Below are 21,997 nucleotides of genomic sequence, written 5' to 3'. Positions count from 1 at the left end.
TATATTTTGTCTTGATGCAATAAATTTTTAAAAACTTTTTATATTAGATTCATTCTTCACCTTGTAAGCAAAGCCTGTCTTTCCTACTGAAGGAAATTCTCAGTATAGCTCTCTGTTGTATTTCACCTGGTTATATACATTATGTCCACAGGAGACAGTGACCTCAGGTGTTTACAGACCTGAGCAGCCTTTTCCAATTTTATAAAGATGCTACATATGGAAGGGAAAATATCATCAGCAGAGTCATCTATAAACAGCACAATTATCTATTCCTGTAGGTACATGAAAATAGCAAATATCAATCAATACTGAGAAGTGGAACAAAAGAAATTATGCATGTTTAAATTCCATGCTGCACAATGTCTATTATCCATTTGTACTGGCTCCTTCTTATTCTCTATAGCTCTTTAGATCATTAAAAAAGAAAAACATGTTTAAGTCCCCTTTCCATAAATCCAAGCTGTTATCAACATCCTTGAATTTGGAACAAGCATATTTAACTTTTTCACATTGCTTTTTGAAATGTAACATATCACATGGAAAGTAGGGGTCGGTAATAATGATGTCCTAGTGTATGGTCAATCTGTCACTGAAATTCAGCTCCATGTCCAGAGAATAAGTGACAGTAGAATACTGAAGGATTAATTAAGTCAAGGTGACTTATTATGAACAAAGTAATAAGATAATAGAACTATGATAACAACATATAGAAAATACAACCTATTTTTTTCAAAATCACAGTACAACAGGAGATGGAAGCTTTAATGCTAAAAGACTCATCTAAAAACTAAGAGTTAATGGATATTTTAGATAGTACTATAGTAAAAGGAGTGTCTAAATCTATATTCCTGATGGTTTGTTAGACACAAGTCTACTGTTAACAGAGTAGTAAATGCAGAGATAGTTATTGAGGCAATAATAAGCAATATAATAGAAATACCAGAGATTATAACTTCTATTTACTGAACATGTGACCTTGGCAAACCATTATTCTTTCTGGATTCTTAAGCTTTCTCATTTGCAAAAAATGAAGATAATAATGTTGCCTTTGGTAATTATATTTCATAATGTTATATTGAGGCCTCAACGAGAGAATGAATATGAAATCATCTTAAGTATAAAACCCTACATAAGTAGAATACATAAATACTGTAGGGAGGGGGTTAAATTTACCTTTATATGTTCTAAAACAGCAGTGGCAACATTTGTATGGAGATCAATAAGTCTTTTTTTTTCAAGGAGTTCTGGCAAAGAACTACAAGTACCAAAAAATTGAAAATTAACCATTAAATTTTCTAAGAAAATGACACAGACCTTAATAAAACACAGCTGAGTGTTTCCTCTGAGGAAACTTAGAACAGTAAAAAAGTTACAAGATGACAAATTAAACTGTCAACCGAATTTAACCTCTAGGTTTTACTCTATACAGTATTCACTACTTTAATACAGGTTAAATGCTTCTTGTTTTAAAGTAATCTGTCTCTTAAATATCATTATTCCACCATTTCACTTTCTGATTCCAAAATCTGGAGGTTCAGAACATAATCAGATTAATGGAAATATGATTTTACTTATATATCTAAAACACATTTCTTCTCTCCTTGATAGCATTTCATAAGTATCAGAAAGAAATTGTGCTTAACCTTTAGTTAATAAAATAATAGCAATGATAAAATAAATAATAACTTGTATTATTACCACCAATACTATCTTCTTGGTAAATATATCCCCATTATACAATTTTAACTAGTTAAAGAAGTAAATGATCTGCTGTATGAAGGTAATTTAACTCAGTTTGAACAAGTTAAAAACAGTTTAGTTTTTTTTTTTTTTAAGGTCTATACTATTACCTACTATTTCTTATTATTAAAAACTTTAGCCAAGTTTTTAACGTTCAAAATAAATCTTATCAATAATCAATAAAGGCTTAAAGAGCATATATTGCTTACTTACCTAACTGCTGATGTTAGCTTAGCAGTATTGTCAGAAAGCATACTTATGGCTCCTTCATCTTCCCCTTCTAGTCCCTGAGGAGGGAAAAAAGATCTCAGAAGCATAAAAATCAATATACTCCTAAGATCACTGATAAACACTAAGATTTAGGTCACCCAGAGTAACAAATCTTTTTCCTGTAAGGAACGAGCCTATCCATTTTTGACAGTTACAGAAAAGTTCTGGTCACCACCAGTCTAGTAAGTTGGATGATGATGGACCAGCAGGTATTTTCAGATAAAGAAATAGGTCCAGAGACTTGCCACAGCTCATGTAGTAATAAATAGTAGAGCTGAACTCTGAGGTTAGGTCAAAGTGTAGTAGAATGAGCAGCACTGGAAAAGATATCTCTAAAATAAAGCCACATTATCTATTTTTTTCAGATTATAAATTCAGAATTTTTTTTTAAGTTGTGCTCTTTAGGTTTCTTTTTAAAAAAGATCTTTTATCTAAGTTGAGAATACTTTTGTTATTAAAGCAACGAATGGTTTCAAATTTTCATGAGAAAACAAAGTAAAGCTTTTTCTCTCCAGATATTCTTCTGCTTCCCTGTAGATCTAAGAAAGCAAACGGAATCTTACCATAATGCTCTTAAGTCGTTTAACCTCATCTTCCTGTGCTCTGTAAGATTCCAGTTCTTGCTGAACTGATTCTGCAACTTCTGGGAATGGACTGAAATAGTATTGAAAACAAGAGGAACTGTGAGTATGATATTAAAATATTGATTTTTGTGTGAATTCTGAAAAACATCCAATGAGGATTTATTTTTATTGTAAATGTACCTATCTGGATTGGAATATATTTAATATATGACACAGCATATTTAGCATAAAAAATATACATATCCTTGGATATCTACTTATAAATACTATTTCTTTAAAATGCATGTAATTCTTATACAACTAAGCAAATTTAAATTTATTTCTATTATTTTCATTAACCATATCACATTTTTCTTTACCTATACACTGTTAGAAAAAAAGTAAAATATTAAAGTGACTGAAAAACAAAAAAGAGAAGGCATGGTATATGAAACATCAATTAAATATTACTACCCAAATTAATACGACTGTCACATGGTTCATATAATTACAAAGATGGCATTTAAAAAATATTTCATGCAAGTAATTGTGAGAAAAATCTTTTAATTCTGTAAGCTTAATATCTTATAGTAAAAGTAGAATATAGGCCACTTTTGTTGGTCTAACGCCTGATGTCTTCCTCCAGGCAAGTGTGGTTTAGCAGTAATTTCCATAGACTTCAGACACAAGTGATCTGCAAACACTGATAGCTTTGGTAGAAAAAATTTCACAGGGCACTAATCTTGAATAATTCTAAATAAATGTACATTGACCATAAAAGGGTTCCTAACATAAGTATTTTTCATTTATAGCTGTAGAGGCCAGAAGCTTTTCTTCCTTTAAGAAATGAAAGGTCCTGAGGTCCTGTCTGAGCAGCAATTAAACAGAAACCCTTGCCCTGAGACTTGATAACACTTGATTAATGACAGCACATACTATCCAGTAGAGACTGAGAGAACAGGACCAGCAATTAAAAAGAAATCCTTGCCCTGAGACTTGATAACACTTGATTAATGACAGCACATACTATCCAGTAGAGACTGAGAGAAATGACAGAATCCCTGAGAGGATTTTGAGGAACATGGTCCAGTTTTACATAACCACCACAGGCACAAACCTCAGCTTCCGCAGCCCCTATGCTGGCAGAACAGAGCACTGAACCTATTGAAACGTGCTGGTTGAACCAGATGTTCCTGAAATCTCCAGTATCTTCAGGTCTCAGGGCTAACAGACAATAACTGCTTATATTTACGGAGTATTTACTGTATGCCAAACACAATGCTAAGAATGTGTCTCTGTTCTCATATATAATCTAACCACTGTCTTGGTGAGGTACACACTATTATTAATTAGGACCAGAGCCTTTTGGGATCTTCTAAAATTGGGATTTATTCTTGCTTTTAACGATGATAACCGGATGACTTTGGGAAAGTTACTTTGTTATATTATTTCACTTCATCTTCATCACAACCTTCTGAAATAGGGCAAGAGGTAGAATTATCATCCCTAAATTTTACCGATGAGGAAACTGAAGTTCAGAGAGGTTTAAGTTACTTGTTTTACTCTAACTATCTGCCAGTGTCTTTGTGCCCACATTACTATTACTATAGTTCTAGAATATTGTAGTACGATATGTGAGTGAGAGTTATTCAGGGCTATTCTTACTTACAAACAAAAAATTAAAGTCTTTAATATTCAACTGACTTTTTAGATTGTTCCTAAATATACACATTAAAAAGTTCATATCTTCCAGATTTGAATGAAGACTTTTATAAAGCTTTTTACTATTAGAAAATCTAAATCTTAAAATTAATTTTAAAATATACTGCATCCTCTATAAATAATGTAAATGTAACTTCTTGTACTTTGCCATTATGTAAAAGAGCATAGACTATGAAATTCCAAGGAGAAAATTATTTAAAACAAATTACAGGGGCAGCCTGGGTGGCTCAGCGGTTTAGCGCCTGCCTTCAGCCCAGGGTGTGATCCTGGGGATCCCGGATCAAGTCCCACGTCAGGCTCCCTGCATGGAGCCTGCTTCTCCCTCTGCCTCTCTCTCTCTCTTTCTCACTATGTCTCTCATGAATAAATAAAATTAAAAAAAAAAAAAAAAAAAAAAAAAACAAATTACAACAGTACCCAAATTGCCAGTCAGAAAGAGGAAAATAATTTTTCTCTACAGAGAAAATAAAATTCCTTGTTATAAGCAATGTGACTTTCCAATGTTAAAAAAAAATAGTTATAAAAAAACCGACAAAACACACAAAAAACCCAGCTGGTTGAATCACGTCTATATCTTACTTCTCTTTAAACATAAATGAGGCCAAAAAGAACAGCCCTATCAAGGACTTGGTCACATACATAGGTACAGTAATACCTGAAATACTCAAAATTATAATAATAAATAACATTGTATTTCCATAATTGCTGATGAGCAGCATTCTTTTTCTAAGAATGATTTTTTCCGGCTTGTTCAGAATGGTTTGTTTAGCCATAATGACCACTAGATCACGTTTTTTTTTTTTTTTTTTAAACAATTACTGAGCCCATGAAGTATGCTAAACTTTAAGGGACATAGCAATACATGGGATCTATATATCTGCCTATAAAAAAATCACACAACAAATTAGTATTTCTAATGTACTTTAAATAAATGTTTTTCAGGATTAGGTATTCTCTCTCCACAGATATCTAAAACTGGGTTTGTATGAAGGCAAACATGGAACAGAGAGGGAAGATTACATTTCAATGTTTCTCTATCACAAATATCTATTTTAGTGAAAGGCAGAAATGGTTTTGTAGAGGGTCAATGGGGACAGCAAAAAAATTTAGAAAGACTATCTCTAAAATCTACAAAATCATATAGTATGAGTTTACTGAAAAGAGAAGTGGTCCCAAAAAACAACCAACAAGAAACAACCTAGGAATCAGGGAGAAATAGATATATCCCTATGGACTATTTAATTATAGCCCCTACTCATTGTGTGGATGAACCACCATGATCTTTTTTATTTACTTCATCAATTTCATTAAGTCAGATGTCATCTTCATTTCCCTATAAGGGGTGAATCTTTCACTTACTGATGTTTTTCTTACTTACCTTCCTTTATGCTTCTGCCAAAATTTATCAACTGGAGTTAAATCATAAGATTTTTTGTTTTTTCTTTTTGGTCTAGCACCAGCTGGAGAATTTTCTACTCCTGAAGATTCTTCCAAATTAACTCTGTTTAAGTGGAAATCCTAAGAAAAAGTAATCTTTTTTTAAAGTAAGATTTCAAGAATGATAATATTTCCTACAACAAGGAAAATAACACAGATTCTTACTGCCCTTTCTAATAATTCTAAGGACAAAATATACATCTGAAATTTAAAGACCTCCTTCCAATGTTTCATCACACACAAATGTACTTTTAATATTTATGTATTTTAATTAAAGTAGTAGATGCAAATGATTAAAACTTCAAAAAATATATAAAAATCATGTTAACGTTCTTGTGTATCCTTCTAGAAAAATATTTTTGCAAGTGCCAGCATACACATATCCTTTTAATTTTACTTTAAAGAACTGGATTACATTATGTATTTTTGTACTTTTTTTCAATAATGTATTTTAGAGCTCTTTCTCTACCTGTATATGTACATCTACTTCATCTTTATCATAGTTATACAGTAGTCCAACATTTAGACATATCCATTTATTTAACCAGGCCTTTTGATGTTTACCAGGTTCCAGTAACAAACATAATCATAAATATAGTATTTTTATTTTTAATTTTTTTAGAGAGGGAGAGAGAGAGAGAAAGAAACAGAAGAGGGCAAGGGGAGAAGGAGGGGAAGAAAGAGGATCTCCACTGAGTGTGGAGCCCAATGCAGGACTCGATCTGACAACCTGAGATCATGACCTGACCCAAAATCAAGAGTCGGACACTTACTGAAACACCCATGTACCCCTTAAATATAATTTTAAAACTCTTAGGGAGTCTTAACATTCTGATCTGTTAACTGATGGTTTGCATTTAAAAAAAATTACAATAGAAGCTACAATAATAATAGCACTCCCTTTTATATAATTTCTAAGAGGTAGTCGGAGCATTATAAGCTTTTCTGCCTAGAACTAATTTTATTCATGTGAGGCTTGATTTTTTTGCCCTTTCTCAGAAAACAAACACACAAAAACCAGAATAAAAGTATTTTTTTAATCCTTCCTTCTTGCCGTAGACCTGGGGGGTTTCCTCATGTAATAGCATTTTATGGTTCAACTCTACTCTGAAGAATAGTGAGCTAAAGACAAAATATGGCTATATTATTAATTTTTAACTAATAATTAAACTTCTAGGACCTAGCAGATTAAGTGTACTTAATAGAACTTAATCTCCTTTTGATGAAACTAGGTCAACAATACTGAGTCTAGTACATTAGACCATACATACCCTGCAACTTATCCTTTAAAACTACTGTGTTTATTTCCTTGCTATTTTCTCTTATGACACAAAACATGAGTGTGAAATACACAGATGTCCAATCGCCATAGTTGATGAAGAAGTTGACAAAGAGTATATAATGTTATATTTCAGCCTGTTAATACTATGTTTTTCCTGACTCTTCGTATCATCATAGGATACATACATCAGTAACCTTACTTAATTCTTCTTACTTTCCCATCCCCATACTGTAACCTTAGTTTGTACAACAGCTCACTCAAATAGGAAGGAAACACAATAGATATTAACAGCTAAATATGAGAAATCTTGCTTTAAAAATTAACAAAAAAAAAGATACTGGTAGTTAAGTAGTTGAGCCTTATTAACCAGAATTTCTAGTAAAGTACTATTTCATGGTGATGATACAGCTCATTCAAAATACAAGTAACATTAACAAAACTACTGGTTGAAAAATAAGAGCACACTATTACTGAAGTACTGATGAAACACTTAAAAGAAAATACAAAATGATAAAGGAATAAAAAATGGTAAGAATTTTGAGAAATAACATTAAAGTGGAAAGAACACTTCCATTGTTTGCATAACAGCCAGGCAAATAAGGAAAATTTTAGTCTTGAAAACTGGGAAATTAGAACATTCTGTGCTGTACTTAGCCATGTTAAAGAAAGTGAACATTTTATAGACAAATAAAAGACAACAGAATTAGTTTTAACATGATAGAGTCTAACCTGTTCTTACTAATACTCATACTTTCTTTCTTGACTTAGAGACTAGACAATGGTGTCCCAAATCATAAGATACAAGTAAATCCCACTGAGAAGTGCTAAAAACATGGATAAGTCTTCAGTAGTCTTAGTCTCCTTTTACAAGTTAAAGCAGACCAGTCAACCCAAATAGAGCTAATGAGAAAATTACGTTTGGGTGATATAGGTGACAACCATTTATAGCAAAGATTTATATTCACATGGAAAAAAAGCAAAGTATATTTTGGTAAAGAACTGAGCCAAATCCAATTAAGTCTCTAGATCAGTTTATAGAAAATACTGAGGATAGAGAACCATGTCAAATTGTCTCTCACAAGAATACAATCAACCAAATGTAGAAATGAAGGAAATTCTTTAGAAAACCAATCCAATTCCTTCAACTAAAAAATGGCAATAAAAAAGGAGTAGAAAGAGGAACTGTTGTAAACTGAAAGCTTAAAGATATATCAACCAATGCAATGTATGGATACTGTTTGGATCTCTATTTGAACAAACCAACTGTATAGATGTGTCTTTGAAACAATTAGGAAATGCTGAATATAGAGATAACAATAGATATTACCAAAGAATAATTGTTAATTTTGTTGTTATGATAATAAAATTACAGTACTTTTTTGTTGTTGTTGCTGTTTAGATAAATGCTGAAATATTTATGCTTAGATCATATAATGCCCAGGATAAGATGCATATTGCCTGGGAAACGGAGTGATGCACATGGGGGTTCATTATAGTATTGTATGGGTGTGTTTTTATATGAAATATTCCCTAATAAAAGTCTTAAAACTTTATTCGTGACACTGAAACAGGATTTAAAACATAACCCACAATTGTTTGCCTCTTGGCATAGTGATTGTGAAAGCACATGTTGAGATGGGATCTCATTACCCTTACTTTGGGAGTGACTATGATAAGTCCTCCTTGCCCATCCACATTGGACAATAAATAAGAAATACTGTGATTACAATATTTACAGGTTAATTTACAGATTAGTAAGTACCAAATAATACATACAGCAATGAATACGGAAATACTGAAACAATACCATTTTTAAATAAATGAATGAAATCAAGGATTTTTTTTTTTGAATTTTACATAGTCTACATACACACCTTTAGTAGGAACTTTTCATGAACAACTTTGATTTAAGTGACTAAGTTTACATTACACTTTTGACTTTAAAGCAAATGCCTGAAACTAGAGCAACATAGTGCTATCCAAGAGGTTTTGTAAAGACTACAGAATCAACAAAGCATCCATCTTCAAACATGAAACTCTGAACTAAATCCATTATACTGCAGTCATATACCTTTTAAAAAAAATGAGTGCTTCTTAAAATGCTTTTCTAATAACCTTTTAAAAATATGTATTTGGAAACCACTTCCTTTTTTCATCTTAAGTGGCAAAAAACCACTTTTATATATTAATATAAATTGTGATTTAATGTTTCAAATAATAAGAGTCAGTAGCAGAGAACCAAACACACAAAAAGGATACCTAAGATATGAAAAACCAAGTCTAACTAAAGAACAAGATACTCAGATGAAATAATGCCCATCCCTTTGCTAATGGTAACTACCCATGGCAGATGAACAATCAAAACCACCCCTCCCATAACCAAGGTATAATAAAAGGAGTCATGACTTTCTAATTATCAGTTCTGCTTCTTATATCCCAGTAAAAGGAAAATGGCACTGCCAAGTTTTTCACCAGAAGAATGTATTTCTCACATTAAATGACAAGAATCTTTCCCAGCACACAGGGAAGCTATATGAATTTTCAGTTGCTTCCATAATCTAAAATATAAATACTATCAGCATTCAAGATTTTCAGGCAAAGTTATTTAGTATAAAAAGCAAGCTCCAATTACAAGTTAACATTTCCTATCTAGAACTTTTACTCCATCTTGTGGAGATAAAGGGTATAATTATTAAGAATTTAAAAAACTAAACCAACTTCAAAAGTAGCAGTTTTAACAACAAAAAAAATGACATGATAACAATTTATGATATCCCAGTTATAGTTTTTCCACATCTAGAAACTACATTAAAATTAACAGGAATTACTATATGATCCAGTAATTATGCTACAGGGTATTTATATTTACCCAAAGAATATGAAAACACTAATTTGAAAGGATATATATACCCCTATGTTTATTGCAGCATTATTTACAGTAGTCAAATGATAAAAGCAGCCCAACTGTCCAATGAATGGATATGGGTGCCTGGGTGGTTCAGTCAGTTCAACATCTGACTCCTGATCTCAGCTCAGGTCCTTATTTCGGAGTCATGGGATTGAGCCCTGCAGTGGGCTCTCCACTGAGCTAGGAGACTGCTTGAAATTCTGTCTCTCCCTTTGCTCCTCCTCCTGCTTGTGCACACATGTGCGTGCACACTCTCGCTCTCTCTGAAATAAACCTTTAAAAAATATATAGATGAATGGATAAAGATGTGGCATATATATATATATATATAATATATATATATATAACAGAACATTATTCAGGCATATAAAAGATTGAAATCTTGCCATTTGCAACAATACGGATAGATCTAGAGAGTGCAATACTGAGCAAAATACGTCAGTCAGGAAAAGACAAATACCATATGATTCCACCCATACATGGAATTCAAGAAACAAAACAAACGAACAAAGGAAAAAATGAGACATACCAAAAGAGATTCTTAACTATATAGAACAAAGAGATGGTTACTAGAGCTGAGGTGAGTGAGACAATGGTTTAAATAGGTGAAGGGAATTAAGAGTACACTTATCTTGATAAGCACTGAGTAATATACAGTATTGTTAAGTCACTATATTGTACACCTGAAACTATAACACTGTTAAGTATTCTGGAATATACTTAATTTAAAATTTTTTAAAATTAAAAAATGAAATTAATGAACAGGAATAAGTCAATATAGATTGTGTAGTTTTTCTTGACTACTCTCTTTAAAGAGACTATTTTTATAAGACCTAAATATTCTGATAATAATGCTGTGAAAAGATTGCCTAAAGCTAAGAACCTAGCCTATGAAAGTTAGCTAGAGATGTGCATTGCTCTATTATTTATAACAAAAACTTATTATTATTTATTTATTATTTATAAAACCAACACTAGTCTAACCTCCATGCAACAGGGATTAACATCTGCTTCGTTCACCAGGTATCCCAGTCTGGTATAGAGCAGGCACTTAAAAAATATTTATTGAGCTACATTTTTGGAGACATATGGTTGCCAATTTTTAATTCTGTGAAGAGCAGAACCAAAAAAACCCTACCACTTATTTTTACCACCTTGTAGTTTTATTTATTTAAAAGATTTATTTATATTTATTTCAGAGAGAGCCTGATCGGAGGGACAGGGGGAGAGCAGCAGACTTGGTACTAAGCACTGAGCTCACCTCGGGGCTTGATCTCTTGACCCTGTCATCATGACCTGAGCTGAAACCAAGAGTTGAATGATTAACCAACTGAGCCACCCAGGCACCCTAACCTTGTATTTCTAAGAGGATTATTTTAACACTAAAGAATATGAAATAAAAAATCAGTAACTTATGTATCTCACAAAAAGCACACACACACAATTAGTTAAAAAGTCGTTCAAAAAAACCTAATTTCATAGCCCTTAGTATTCTCATTTCACTTTGGAATAGTGAAGACATCAAAGTATTAGCCTTTTCTGGTTTGGGGAAATCTCTGCCCTAAGCTATGTTTCTCAAATTTTTCTTCCAACAAATGGGGAATAAGAGCATATTCCTTCGTGGTGCAACTACTTATATAAATATCTTACCTCCAGTGCTTAAAGCATCAAATAATTTCATTAGAAAAGGAATTAGAAAGATCAAAGTACCTCAATGCTCTACACAGCCTCCACATATAACCAGAAGTGAAGAGATGACTCCTGATTTGTCTCATCCCTCATTCCCACCCAAAAGCTAGAACCCCATCAACCAAAACTAATTTGAGATTATGAAAACCATCTCATCATGCCATCTTTATATGACTCCCTATACCACCTCCTTTAAATCCCATCTCTTATTAACAAATTCCTAAAACTCATCTGTCATTACCCTTTAGAACTCCTATTCAGTCAACAGCAAAATCTCCTATTCTGAACATCTAAACTTCCACCGTACTTTCTTGCTATAATAATTGAACTCCAATTGGCTGGACCCAGGATTTAAGATAGCTGCCTTCCTTCCTACTTCCAGGCTCTAACTTGTCTTCTTCCCTAAAATAACTCAAGCTTTGAAACTCCTGTCATCAGCCTATATTAATAGCAGTTTTCACTCAGGCAATTTTGCCCCTCTTCATAGACTGGGTATCTTTGGCAATGTGTGAAGACATTTTGATTGTCACAACTGAGACAGTGCTACTGGCATCTAGATAGAGGGTAGAGACCAAAGATGCTGCTAAACATCCCACAATGCACAGGACAGCCCTGCACAACAAAAACATTATTGGGCCCAAAATGTCAATGCCAAGGTTGAGAAATCCTGGTCTATAGTGATCCTGATCATTAATACCTCCTACAGATTTACACAATCTCATTGCCTGCATCAACTTTTTCTTTTGATCATTCCCACTGATACACAAACATGATATAATTTCTCTCATTTAAGAATTTCTCGACCTCACATTCCCCTCCAGCAATTACCACTTTTCTCAACTGTCCTAGACAGCAAAAACTCTTCTAGAGTTTGCCTATATTCTCTGTCTCCTTTCAATCTCTCTTAAATCCAATTCTGTGTTCTGTCCTTATACTATGAAAGCTGCTCTTACCAAAGTTACTAAAAACCTTGATGTTGCCACATGCATTGGTGACTTCTCAGTCCTCCGATTTGTTCAATCTAATTCCTACATTTTCTCTGAGAACAGTTAATTCACTGGCTTACAAAACCAACACAGATCTAGTTCTCATATCTCACTACTGGCTGCTTCTTTCTACATTATATTGTTAGTTCCTACTCATCACCCCAACTTCTAAATGTTGAAATGCCTCAGAGTTCAGTTCTTGGATCTCTTCTCTATCTATATTCATCCCCTTGGTGATCTCATTTTATCTCTTGGCTTTAAATACCATCTATAAATGGACTACTCCTAAATTTATGTGTTGAGACCAGGTGTATTTCCTGAACTCCAGACTCATTTATACATACATACATACATACATACACCTATCTATCTATCATCTATCTATCTATCTATCTATCTATCTATCTATCTATCTATCTATCTATCATCTATCTATCTGATATCTACTTGAATATTTTAATAGGCATCTCACATTTAACATGTTTAATACTCAACATCTGACCTTCCCCTCAAAATTTCTCCTTCTATGTCTCTATCTCAATAAATGACGTCTGTCCATTTGCAAAGGCCAAAACTCTGGACTCATCTTTGACTCCTTTCTTTCTCTTAGTTTCACATTCAATTCATCAATGAATCCTATGCTCTGCATTTCATAGATTATCACAACTCTCATCATTTCCATCCTGTTGTAAGCCACCATCCTGCTAAGATAATTGCAACAGCCTCCTATTGGTCTCTTGACTCAACCTATGCCTCTCAAGAAGTCTGTTTTCAACAGTGCAGCGAGAGTGATACTCTTAAAATGTGTATCAGATGTCACTCCTTTACTCAAAACTGCATTGGCTCCCCATTTCCCTCAAACTGGAAGTCAGTATCCTTATAATATCCTATATGTCCTATGCTATACTGCTTCCCATAGCCTATTTAACTTCGTCTCCTGCTATATTCCCCTTGCCTTACTTTGCTCTGGCCATCTTGGCTCTTTTGCTATCTTTTAAATCTATTAAGCATCTTTCTGCCTAGAATGCTGTTCTCTCTCCCATTTAGCTCTGTAATTCACTACCTTACCTCCTTTAGTCCTTTCCTCAATGTCTTTTTTCAGTGAGGTCTTCCTATTTTAAATACAATCCTATTCACCATTACCTGCATTATTTTCCTCCAGAGTATTTTCCACCTTCGAAAATGTCATATATTTTATTTTAGTTATTGTCTGTCTCCCCTATCATAATGTAAGCTCCAGGAAGAAATTAATATTTTCATTGCTTTATTGCTAAAACCAGGGTCTAAGATGTTTGGTCAGACAGCAGGCTCTCCAGTACTGGCTGAATTCTTCCTCAGACTCTTACTTGACCTCCTAAAACTAGCTTCCATGTTCCATTACTCAGGGTTTAATTCAGTAGCCCCTTCAATTCTTCTTGTCCTCTCAAATGAATCAGAGTTGCCTACTATTTCATTGACACTCATTCTTGAGTCTAAAATGACACAGGACTCCAGAATACAAAAGGGTGTAGAACTGCCAATTTTCATTAGTAATCCTGAAATCTGATTTAAAAATATATCTTACAGCTACAATTTGGGTTTTAAAGAAAAACAAACAAACAAACAAAAAATCATCTATCATATGTTTTTCACTTCCTTTCCATATGACATTTCAGGCACTCTTTGCAATAATGATATCATTATACACTATAAACCCTAGAGGCCTGGGCTAGAAGTTAGTAAATTAGAGTGCTAAGTCTTGACAGAGCCAATAATTTGGGTTCAAATCATTTAATTTCTGTGTTAAATTTTTTCTATCAAATGGGGACTATTCTGGCTTTATTACAGAGTGCCTGGTACAGAATTTAATTGTGTACAGATTTTCTTCCCATTGCCTTTAAAGACTGGGGCTATTCTGTTTATCTGTGTATATAGCATGCTATCCACAATATTTAGTAGATGAATATATACATAAATATAAATATAGATTTTAGTTTTAAGCATGATTTTATATATGTGGAAAATATACAGTATAAATAAAAAATACTATTTACTTTTATTATAAAATGAGCTTAACTGATTCCCAGGAAAAATGGAAATTATAGCTTTCCTCCCCATGGAGAAACATATTTATTTACTTCCTCAGCATGGCAAAAAAAAGTAAAAAATTACTTCATATGAAAAAACTTTTAAGTCACTCACTGCACTGAGGGGTACCTGGTGGCTCAGTCAGTTAAGTGTCTGATTCTTGGTTTGGGCTCAGGTCATGATCTCAGGGTCATGAGACTGAATCTGCTTAAGATTCTCTCCCTTCCCTCCTCCCCACTCCCTATCTCCTTCTTGTGCTCTCTCCAAAAAAAAAAAAAAAAAAAAAAAAAAAAAAAGCCACTAACTCATTTTCCTTCATTCCTTTTTCTCTCCAACACTGCCAATAATACAAATTATTCGTATACTTTAAAGATCATAAATTTAGAACTTTAACCTTCAATGCTTCACTATTCTTCAGCATCCACACCCAGTGATACCAAATTCCATCACTTTTTTAATATTTCTCAGCTCCACCCTTCTCACCTGTGATTCTGTAGCCATGACATTAATTTTATATTAAAAGGACCATTAAACACTACTACATTTTACTAAAAAGTGGTATATTGAGCCTCTTACCAGTACATCATGCACCAAGGCTTGATATGTCCACGTATGGTGTAAAGGAGTTGCCAAATCTATGTTTCTGTCAACAAGGACTAATAAAGGCCTTTGGAAGCTGTAAATATATTTAAAAAAATTATGTAATTCTTGATAACAGTTTATATATCTCAATTTTTCTAAAACTTCCTGTTTTCTAAAACTTTCTGGTTTTATAATTTTGACATGAACAATAAGTATGCTAATATTGACGTTCCATAATAGTTTACTTTAAGAAAACTTTTTTAGTATAGCCAGTCAAGTAAAGTAATGCTTCGGACTACTTAAGTCTGTGTATATGCTAGATTATAAGTCCTGAGGAACTATCTTAAAGGAAAAAAAATCTGTGCAAGTACTGTTTCTACAGAATAATTTTTATAGCTATCGAAGTAAGAATAAGTTGCTTCTACTTAGATTTGTATTTCACATTTTTGGAAAAAAGGAATAGCTATTATCAGTTTTAGGGAAAACTATTAAGTAGAATCTGATGACAAATGTACACAAATGTTTGATAGTTTCATAAATTACAAATCACAACTTTTTTCTGTAAACAAAAATTCAAAAAGTAGACTCTAGAGAAGAGCTTCATGAAACTGTACCCCATTATAATATATATAACTAAAACATTAAGCCACAGTGGTGCCTAATCATGTAAATATTCACTTACTAAATACTTCATATGTTGTTTACTGCATTATTACAACTAAGATGTAAAACAGACTATACTTAAAGCAAAGTGAGGCACGAAGTCATCTGGTTGCCACCGTGTCTCCAAAAGTTGTAAAGGTCTGGTTTGGCAATACTGTATCAAGAGTATACATCAATTTGCAAAAGATACTGTTACCTGGTTATATTAACTATTCATATTTTCTCCTGCAAGAGATCTCTGACCATTTTAGTAACTCATTACACAGCACTGATTATAAATACACTGCACTGATGATAAAACTCTGTGATAAATAAGTAGGAGGTACACCCTTTCTACCTACTATCATTTATTACTCCAGAGCTAGGTAAAAGGCAAGGAAAGATAGCCTGTGGTAAAGTTTCTTACTTCAGCACTACTGGATATGGGGCTGGATAATTCCTCATTTTGGGGGCTTGTCCTGTGCACTGTAGGACATTTAGCTGCATCCTATAATCCAGCCCCCTAAATTCTAGTAGCATCTACCCAGTTGTGATAACCAAACAAAACATGACTGCAGACATTACCAAATTCTTATTGAGGATCATTAACTTAAACTAGATTCAAATGTCTAAAAGAGTCCAACAAAGTTGCTGATCCCTAATTAATTTAGAGATGCAACCAACAAATTAAAAAGACAACTGTACTATAACATAAGTAAGTTTTTAGAAATTATCCAAATAAAACAGAGTCTTTATATTGGTTTGAAAGCTTTTATGAGAGCACTATAGAAAGGGAACTGTCAAGTAAGAGATGCAATAGTGGGTGCTTCTGTTGAAAAAAAAATCAGGTGAGAATTTGTTGTTTCTGTTCTCCTTAGAGAAACATTTTGAAGAAGATTTAAGACCAGCAATGAAATAAAAGAGTTTAATGTGGGGCTGAGACAGAACAAACTGAAACATAATGTTAGTGTTAACTCCCAATTGTAAAAATAACACAGAAGACAGGAGAAGCCACCTAAAGTCACTTGAAATAAGTCTATGGAAAGTTGCCACAGAATTATTATCCCTGAGGGGGCAGTTATAGTAAGTATCTGTTTATTTTTATAGGCTTTATTTATTAATTCACTTAAAACTGGGGGTAGGGATTAATTTTCCAAAATATTGCCTATCTCCTTTGAAATAATTCTCAGCCATTTGTGTGGAGTTTTTTTCTACTTCTTCACCCCAATACTGTATATTTTTTTAAATAAGCATTTCAATGTAAAAATGGAAACTAGTTGTTAGGTAGAAATAGACATAAGCATCACAAGTTTTTCACTTACTTTTGTCATTAACAAGAGGCTTAATGAAAATTGAAATAAAAGGGCTACTGACCTCCAAAACCATATAAACAGAAAAATCTCTCCTACAGATGACAAAAATGGAAAACAATTTCACAGGGCTTGACCTCATAACCCTGAGATCATGACCTGAGCTGTGATCAAGAGTTGAATGCTTCACTGACTAAGCCACGCAGGTGCCCTCAAAACAAAAATTTCTAACAGAAGGTAAATTAATTAAATAATTCATTTATATTTCAAGAACAAACTGAGTCAAAACCCTGATAAAACATAATACCTGAATTGGCCAGCTCCAAGTGTGTCACCTGTAAAAAGACTGTTCCTTGCATCTCTTAGATTTTCTCGAAGTTTCTTATCTAGTTTCTGAAAAATCAAATTTGATAATAACCCTTAAAGAAAAATTTCACAGAACCTTATATAGGATAATAAAACGTGTTATTATGAACACTGAGAACATAATGTGTTCTTAGTTTCATAAGTAAAAAACTTGCAACTTCTTTACAAAATAACAGATCTAAAATCTAAATATTTTAGTTTTTTTACTATTTCATATCATTATAACTTGGACTTGAAAAGATCAATACCTTTTCTATTGTGACTCAGGCCTGATTTCACTAACAATCACTTTTCACTGACTATTTTTATATTAGGTACAGGAACGATTTGCAGTAATGAGCCACTTTCTTACCCAATCATGACTCTGTTTTACAAAGAATGTCTCTATCTACTGACAGATCCAAGAGGCTCCAGAACAGAAATGGAATATGTGAAAGAAAGCAGCCCTCCATCAGTCAATGATTCATTTCAGCTAATAAAATTAAAAAATGTTAGTGTATCTTCCATCTTTCCATACTACTTGATCTTTCCTATTTTTTCTAATTTCTCTATTTACACTTTAATCTTTAAAGCAAATTTTTGAATGCTCAATTTATATTGAATATTTTACTCCAATATAGTGGAAGAGCAAATGGCTTCATTTTAAAGTTATGATTGTCAAAAAAAAATAAAGTTATGATTGTCAATAAACATTTACTAAATGAAGTTAAATATAAAATGACCTGGGGGATCAAATAAGTATAAAAACTACTTGGAGAAACAAGGCAGAAAGAAAATATACATTTTAGTAAAAAAGAAACAGAGCTGGAATAGCATGTTGGAGTAAATCATTTTTCTCCACCCCATAACACTATACAATGATTACTTCTTATTTTTGGTGTAATCTCAATGTTGTAAAAAAGATTTGCCTTTGGTACTTAATATATGGCCCATAGCAATCATATACTTCATATTAACAAAAAGACTTGAGGTACTTACGGAAAACATTGATACAATGTTATTTGTCATCAATGGATATCTGTATGAACTTACCACTGCTACCATTTCCGCTGCTGTTCCTCTTGAACATCTGATTATAGGAACAGCACCTATTTTAACATTAGATGTTAGCAATGATTTTTAGCTTTCAATAACGGAAAAGAATGAAAAGAGCTTAATTTAGAAGCAAACTTCTAAAGGTAGTACTATTCTTGATTTTACAAATTAACAATGAAGGAATATAGTCTTGTTAAAAAAATAACTTAAAAGATAAAACATATCTTCCATTAATATGAAAGGTTCTAAAAGGTGGCCTCAGCTCATTACTGAATCAGCTCATTAGACCTCTTAATTTCTCTTTGTTTATTACTCCAAGTTTTATCAAAGGCTGAAATCCTAAAATGATAGAAAAAAATCCAATTGCATTGAATATCTCAGAAAACAAACTGAGAATACTGTAATCTTAACATGCTGAAACTGCTGCATTTTAGATTCTAAACAAAACGTTCAGTCAACTGCAAAAAATTGTAGAATATTAGCAAGTTTTATAAAACTGCTTTCTTCCAATGGCAAGTTATACATGCTTGTCATAAAAACTCTAAATAATGTTAGAAATGTATAAAGTTAACCCTTTGGTTCCAGCACCCTAAAATAAAATAATCCCCCTTGAGAATTAGATATGGATATTTTCAGATTATTTTTTACATGTAGTTTTAAATAAATGTATTTGTGAAGAGTACAAAAAATAGGATAAATTTTGTTCTTAAATTTGCCTTTTTCACTTAATCTTTGGTTGACATCCTTCTATGTCAGATGGGCAGTAATTTCAATTACTCTTGAAAAAATCACTTTCTGATATTCTATAAGAAAGCTTGCTTTAACACTTCCATGGTCTTTTATACTTATCTTTTTCAATCTACCTTTACCTTGAAAATATAACTATCGTTAAGAAAAAATAACCTTAATGTTCACAAAAACCCTTGCATTCAGTGAAATCTTGGAGAATATGTAGGATGGCAAAATAGAAAGGTTAATTATGTCAGTTTAATGACTAAAAATTGCATATACATGTGCTTTGTTTAAAACAACAGCAATAACAACCCCACTTGAAGGTACTAAAAATATTTGAAAGTGCAGAAAGTGCAGGAGGGTAAAATTTTGAAAGAAAAGATATATTTAAAAATTAAGATACATTTTTAACTAGCTTTTCTCTTGAGAGTACTTTCTAGTTTGCAAGGCACAGAAAAGAAAGAGCTCAAGCAGAAAACAGAAGAATCCAAGCCTGGCATTCAGGGCAGGATTTTTTAAAGGAGAAAATCACAAGGGAGGCCCAAACCTTGCATGCAAATTCTCTTCAAACTTCTGACTGTGGGGCAGCCCAAGTGGCTCAGCAGTTTAGCGCCACCTTGGGCCCAGGGCGTGATCCTGGAGACCCAGGATTGAGTCCTACGTTGGCCTTCCTGCATGAAGCCTGCTTCTCCCTCTGCCTTTGTCTCTGCCTCTCTCTTTCTCTCTCTCTGTGTCTCTCATGAATGAATAAATTTAAAAAAAAATCTTAAAAAAAAAAAAAAACTTCTGACTGTATCCTAAACTATTCATGGTATCTCCCTTCTCAATTTTCTCATTTGTGAAATAAAGAGAAACTTTAAAAATTTAGTGTAAGGATCACTTTAAATGGGGTTTTCAGTGTCTGCAAAATTAAAATTGCAATTAGAAGGTTTCTAAAGAGATCTACTAGTAAGAAACCATAAAAATCACACAATAGATACTGAACACAAAGTAGCTCTAAGTAAATTTAGATGTACCAAAAAAAGGTTTAAAATTCTGAGTACAGTGGATTAATAGTATACTAAATTTAGTGTTTTCTGGAACCTTGGGAGTGTGCCTTAACAGTTATATTTATCTCTATACTTAAAAGTGTATTTGAAATTCTTCCTAATAGAATATTAAACATTTTGAGAAATAACCAGAAAGATTTGAGGACCTACCCAGTGTAACAAAAAAGCAGAAGAGGCTGTCAACAATAGTGTCCATAACAGTTTCCATCTCTGTGTCTGTGATATCTGGTCTGTTAATGGCTAAAATAACATAAAGAGAAAAAACTTACCAAACTCTACGTCTTGATAACATTTGTAATACTCAAAAAGTAAAATTTTTTATGTTACACCTTTAAGTGAATAAATATCCATTAAAAATTATACCTCAAAAAAACTGCACAGCATTTCAGTATCTGTAGTACTGAACAGTATCAAAATCATAGTAGTGCTAAGAAAACAAATCTGCCATAAAAAGTATACAAAATTTTTGCCAGAGCAAGTAAAAAATATCATATTCCATACTTTCATTCACAAACACTAGATGGCCTCAAGAAACTACTGAACTTCTTACCCAAGTACTGCCAGAAAGGACAATGCCAATCAATTATTATAAGACCAGTGTCCCATATCATTTTTCTTGTATTGTAGTTAAGTTATATGAATTTCTTTTCTGATTACTATACTGTACCTAAGTGAGTTCCAAACTTCAGTGGGTATAAGAATCACTTTAGAAATATGAAAGAGAAAGTTTGTCCAGAATAAAAATTCAAGATTCTTAGCCTTTTCCTCTCAGGGATTCAATTCAATAGATCTGGATAATTCTAAGAAATCTGCAATTCTGATTAGCACCACAGATGACTCTTAGAGCTACATTAACAAAAACAAAAACACTGCTGTGAAGACTATACTTGACAAAGATATTGCTTTACTCCTCTCTCAGCTCTTACAATACTTATGCTTAGTATTTGACGAGTAGATGCTCAATAAACATTTGTTAAAAGATCAGACTAAAATATCTATATTTTTAATTTCCCAACACTCTGAATTTGGAAACAAACATAAAATTCAATATAACTTGTGATTATTATGAGAGGAAAACAGATTCCAGCCGTATATATCAAAGTGTTTAAAGAAAGTATGGGCCATCCAGAGAGCATAAAATAATAAGGAATTCAACCAGGCAATACAGAATCTGGATGAGGGAGGGTGCTGCTACTTGATGTTGCAGATTCAAATCAGAAGACAGAAATGGCTAAAAGATACAATGTGAATCATGTAAATTCAAGGGACACCAAACAAGGGAAATACTCAGCTCATTTTGTTAATCAATGGTACAGGTAAAATCCAAATGGAAGCCTTTAGCCCTTAGGTCCCTCCTACACCCTGGTCTCACACCTCTAAATCAGAACTAACCCAAAGGGTCAAAAAATTGTCCATCAATAACCTCAACTCACTTATGTTAACAACTTGGTTTGAGATAGTAGCCTGACTTTGGGAAGATAAAATCTGCTTCCTTTAAAAGGATAAATAAATTTCCAATCCATGAAAAGTAGGTGATATAAATAAAACCCACAATAATAACATGTTTGGGCTAATCTGCTTAAGATTATCAGTTAAAATACTTGTGATATTTGAGAG

General features: G+C 32.8%; 1 protein-coding gene across 6 annotated transcripts in view; it reads right to left on the bottom strand.

The window, feature by feature from the left end:
• The window catches only part of SCFD1 (sec1 family domain containing 1), a 106,645-nt gene that overhangs the window by 64,377 nt on the left and 20,271 nt on the right, over positions 1 to 21,997 (bottom strand). For all 6 annotated transcript variants that reach the window (XM_077908896.1, XM_077908893.1, XM_077908895.1 and 3 more), the window contains 8 exons: positions 20,531 to 20,620; positions 18,597 to 18,652; positions 17,506 to 17,591; positions 15,241 to 15,340; positions 5,674 to 5,813; positions 2,574 to 2,664; positions 1,954 to 2,027; positions 1,174 to 1,255 (listed from right to left, as the gene is read on the bottom strand). In XM_077908896.1, the coding sequence (XP_077765022.1) occupies positions 1,174 to 1,255; positions 1,954 to 2,027; positions 2,574 to 2,664; positions 5,674 to 5,813; positions 15,241 to 15,340; positions 17,506 to 17,591; positions 18,597 to 18,652; positions 20,531 to 20,620 (719 nt within the window). The remainder of the gene's footprint in view (positions 1 to 1,173; positions 1,256 to 1,953; positions 2,028 to 2,573; positions 2,665 to 5,673; positions 5,814 to 15,240; positions 15,341 to 17,505; positions 17,592 to 18,596; positions 18,653 to 20,530; positions 20,621 to 21,997) is intronic.

The sequence above is a fragment of the Canis aureus genome, chromosome 9 (assembly GCF_053574225.1).
Source record: "Canis aureus isolate CA01 chromosome 9, VMU_Caureus_v.1.0, whole genome shotgun sequence".
Lineage (NCBI taxonomy): Eukaryota > Metazoa > Chordata > Mammalia > Carnivora > Canidae > Canis > Canis aureus.
Note: the sequence above shows the minus strand (reverse complement) of the source record. Positions and strands in the feature narration are given on the sequence as shown.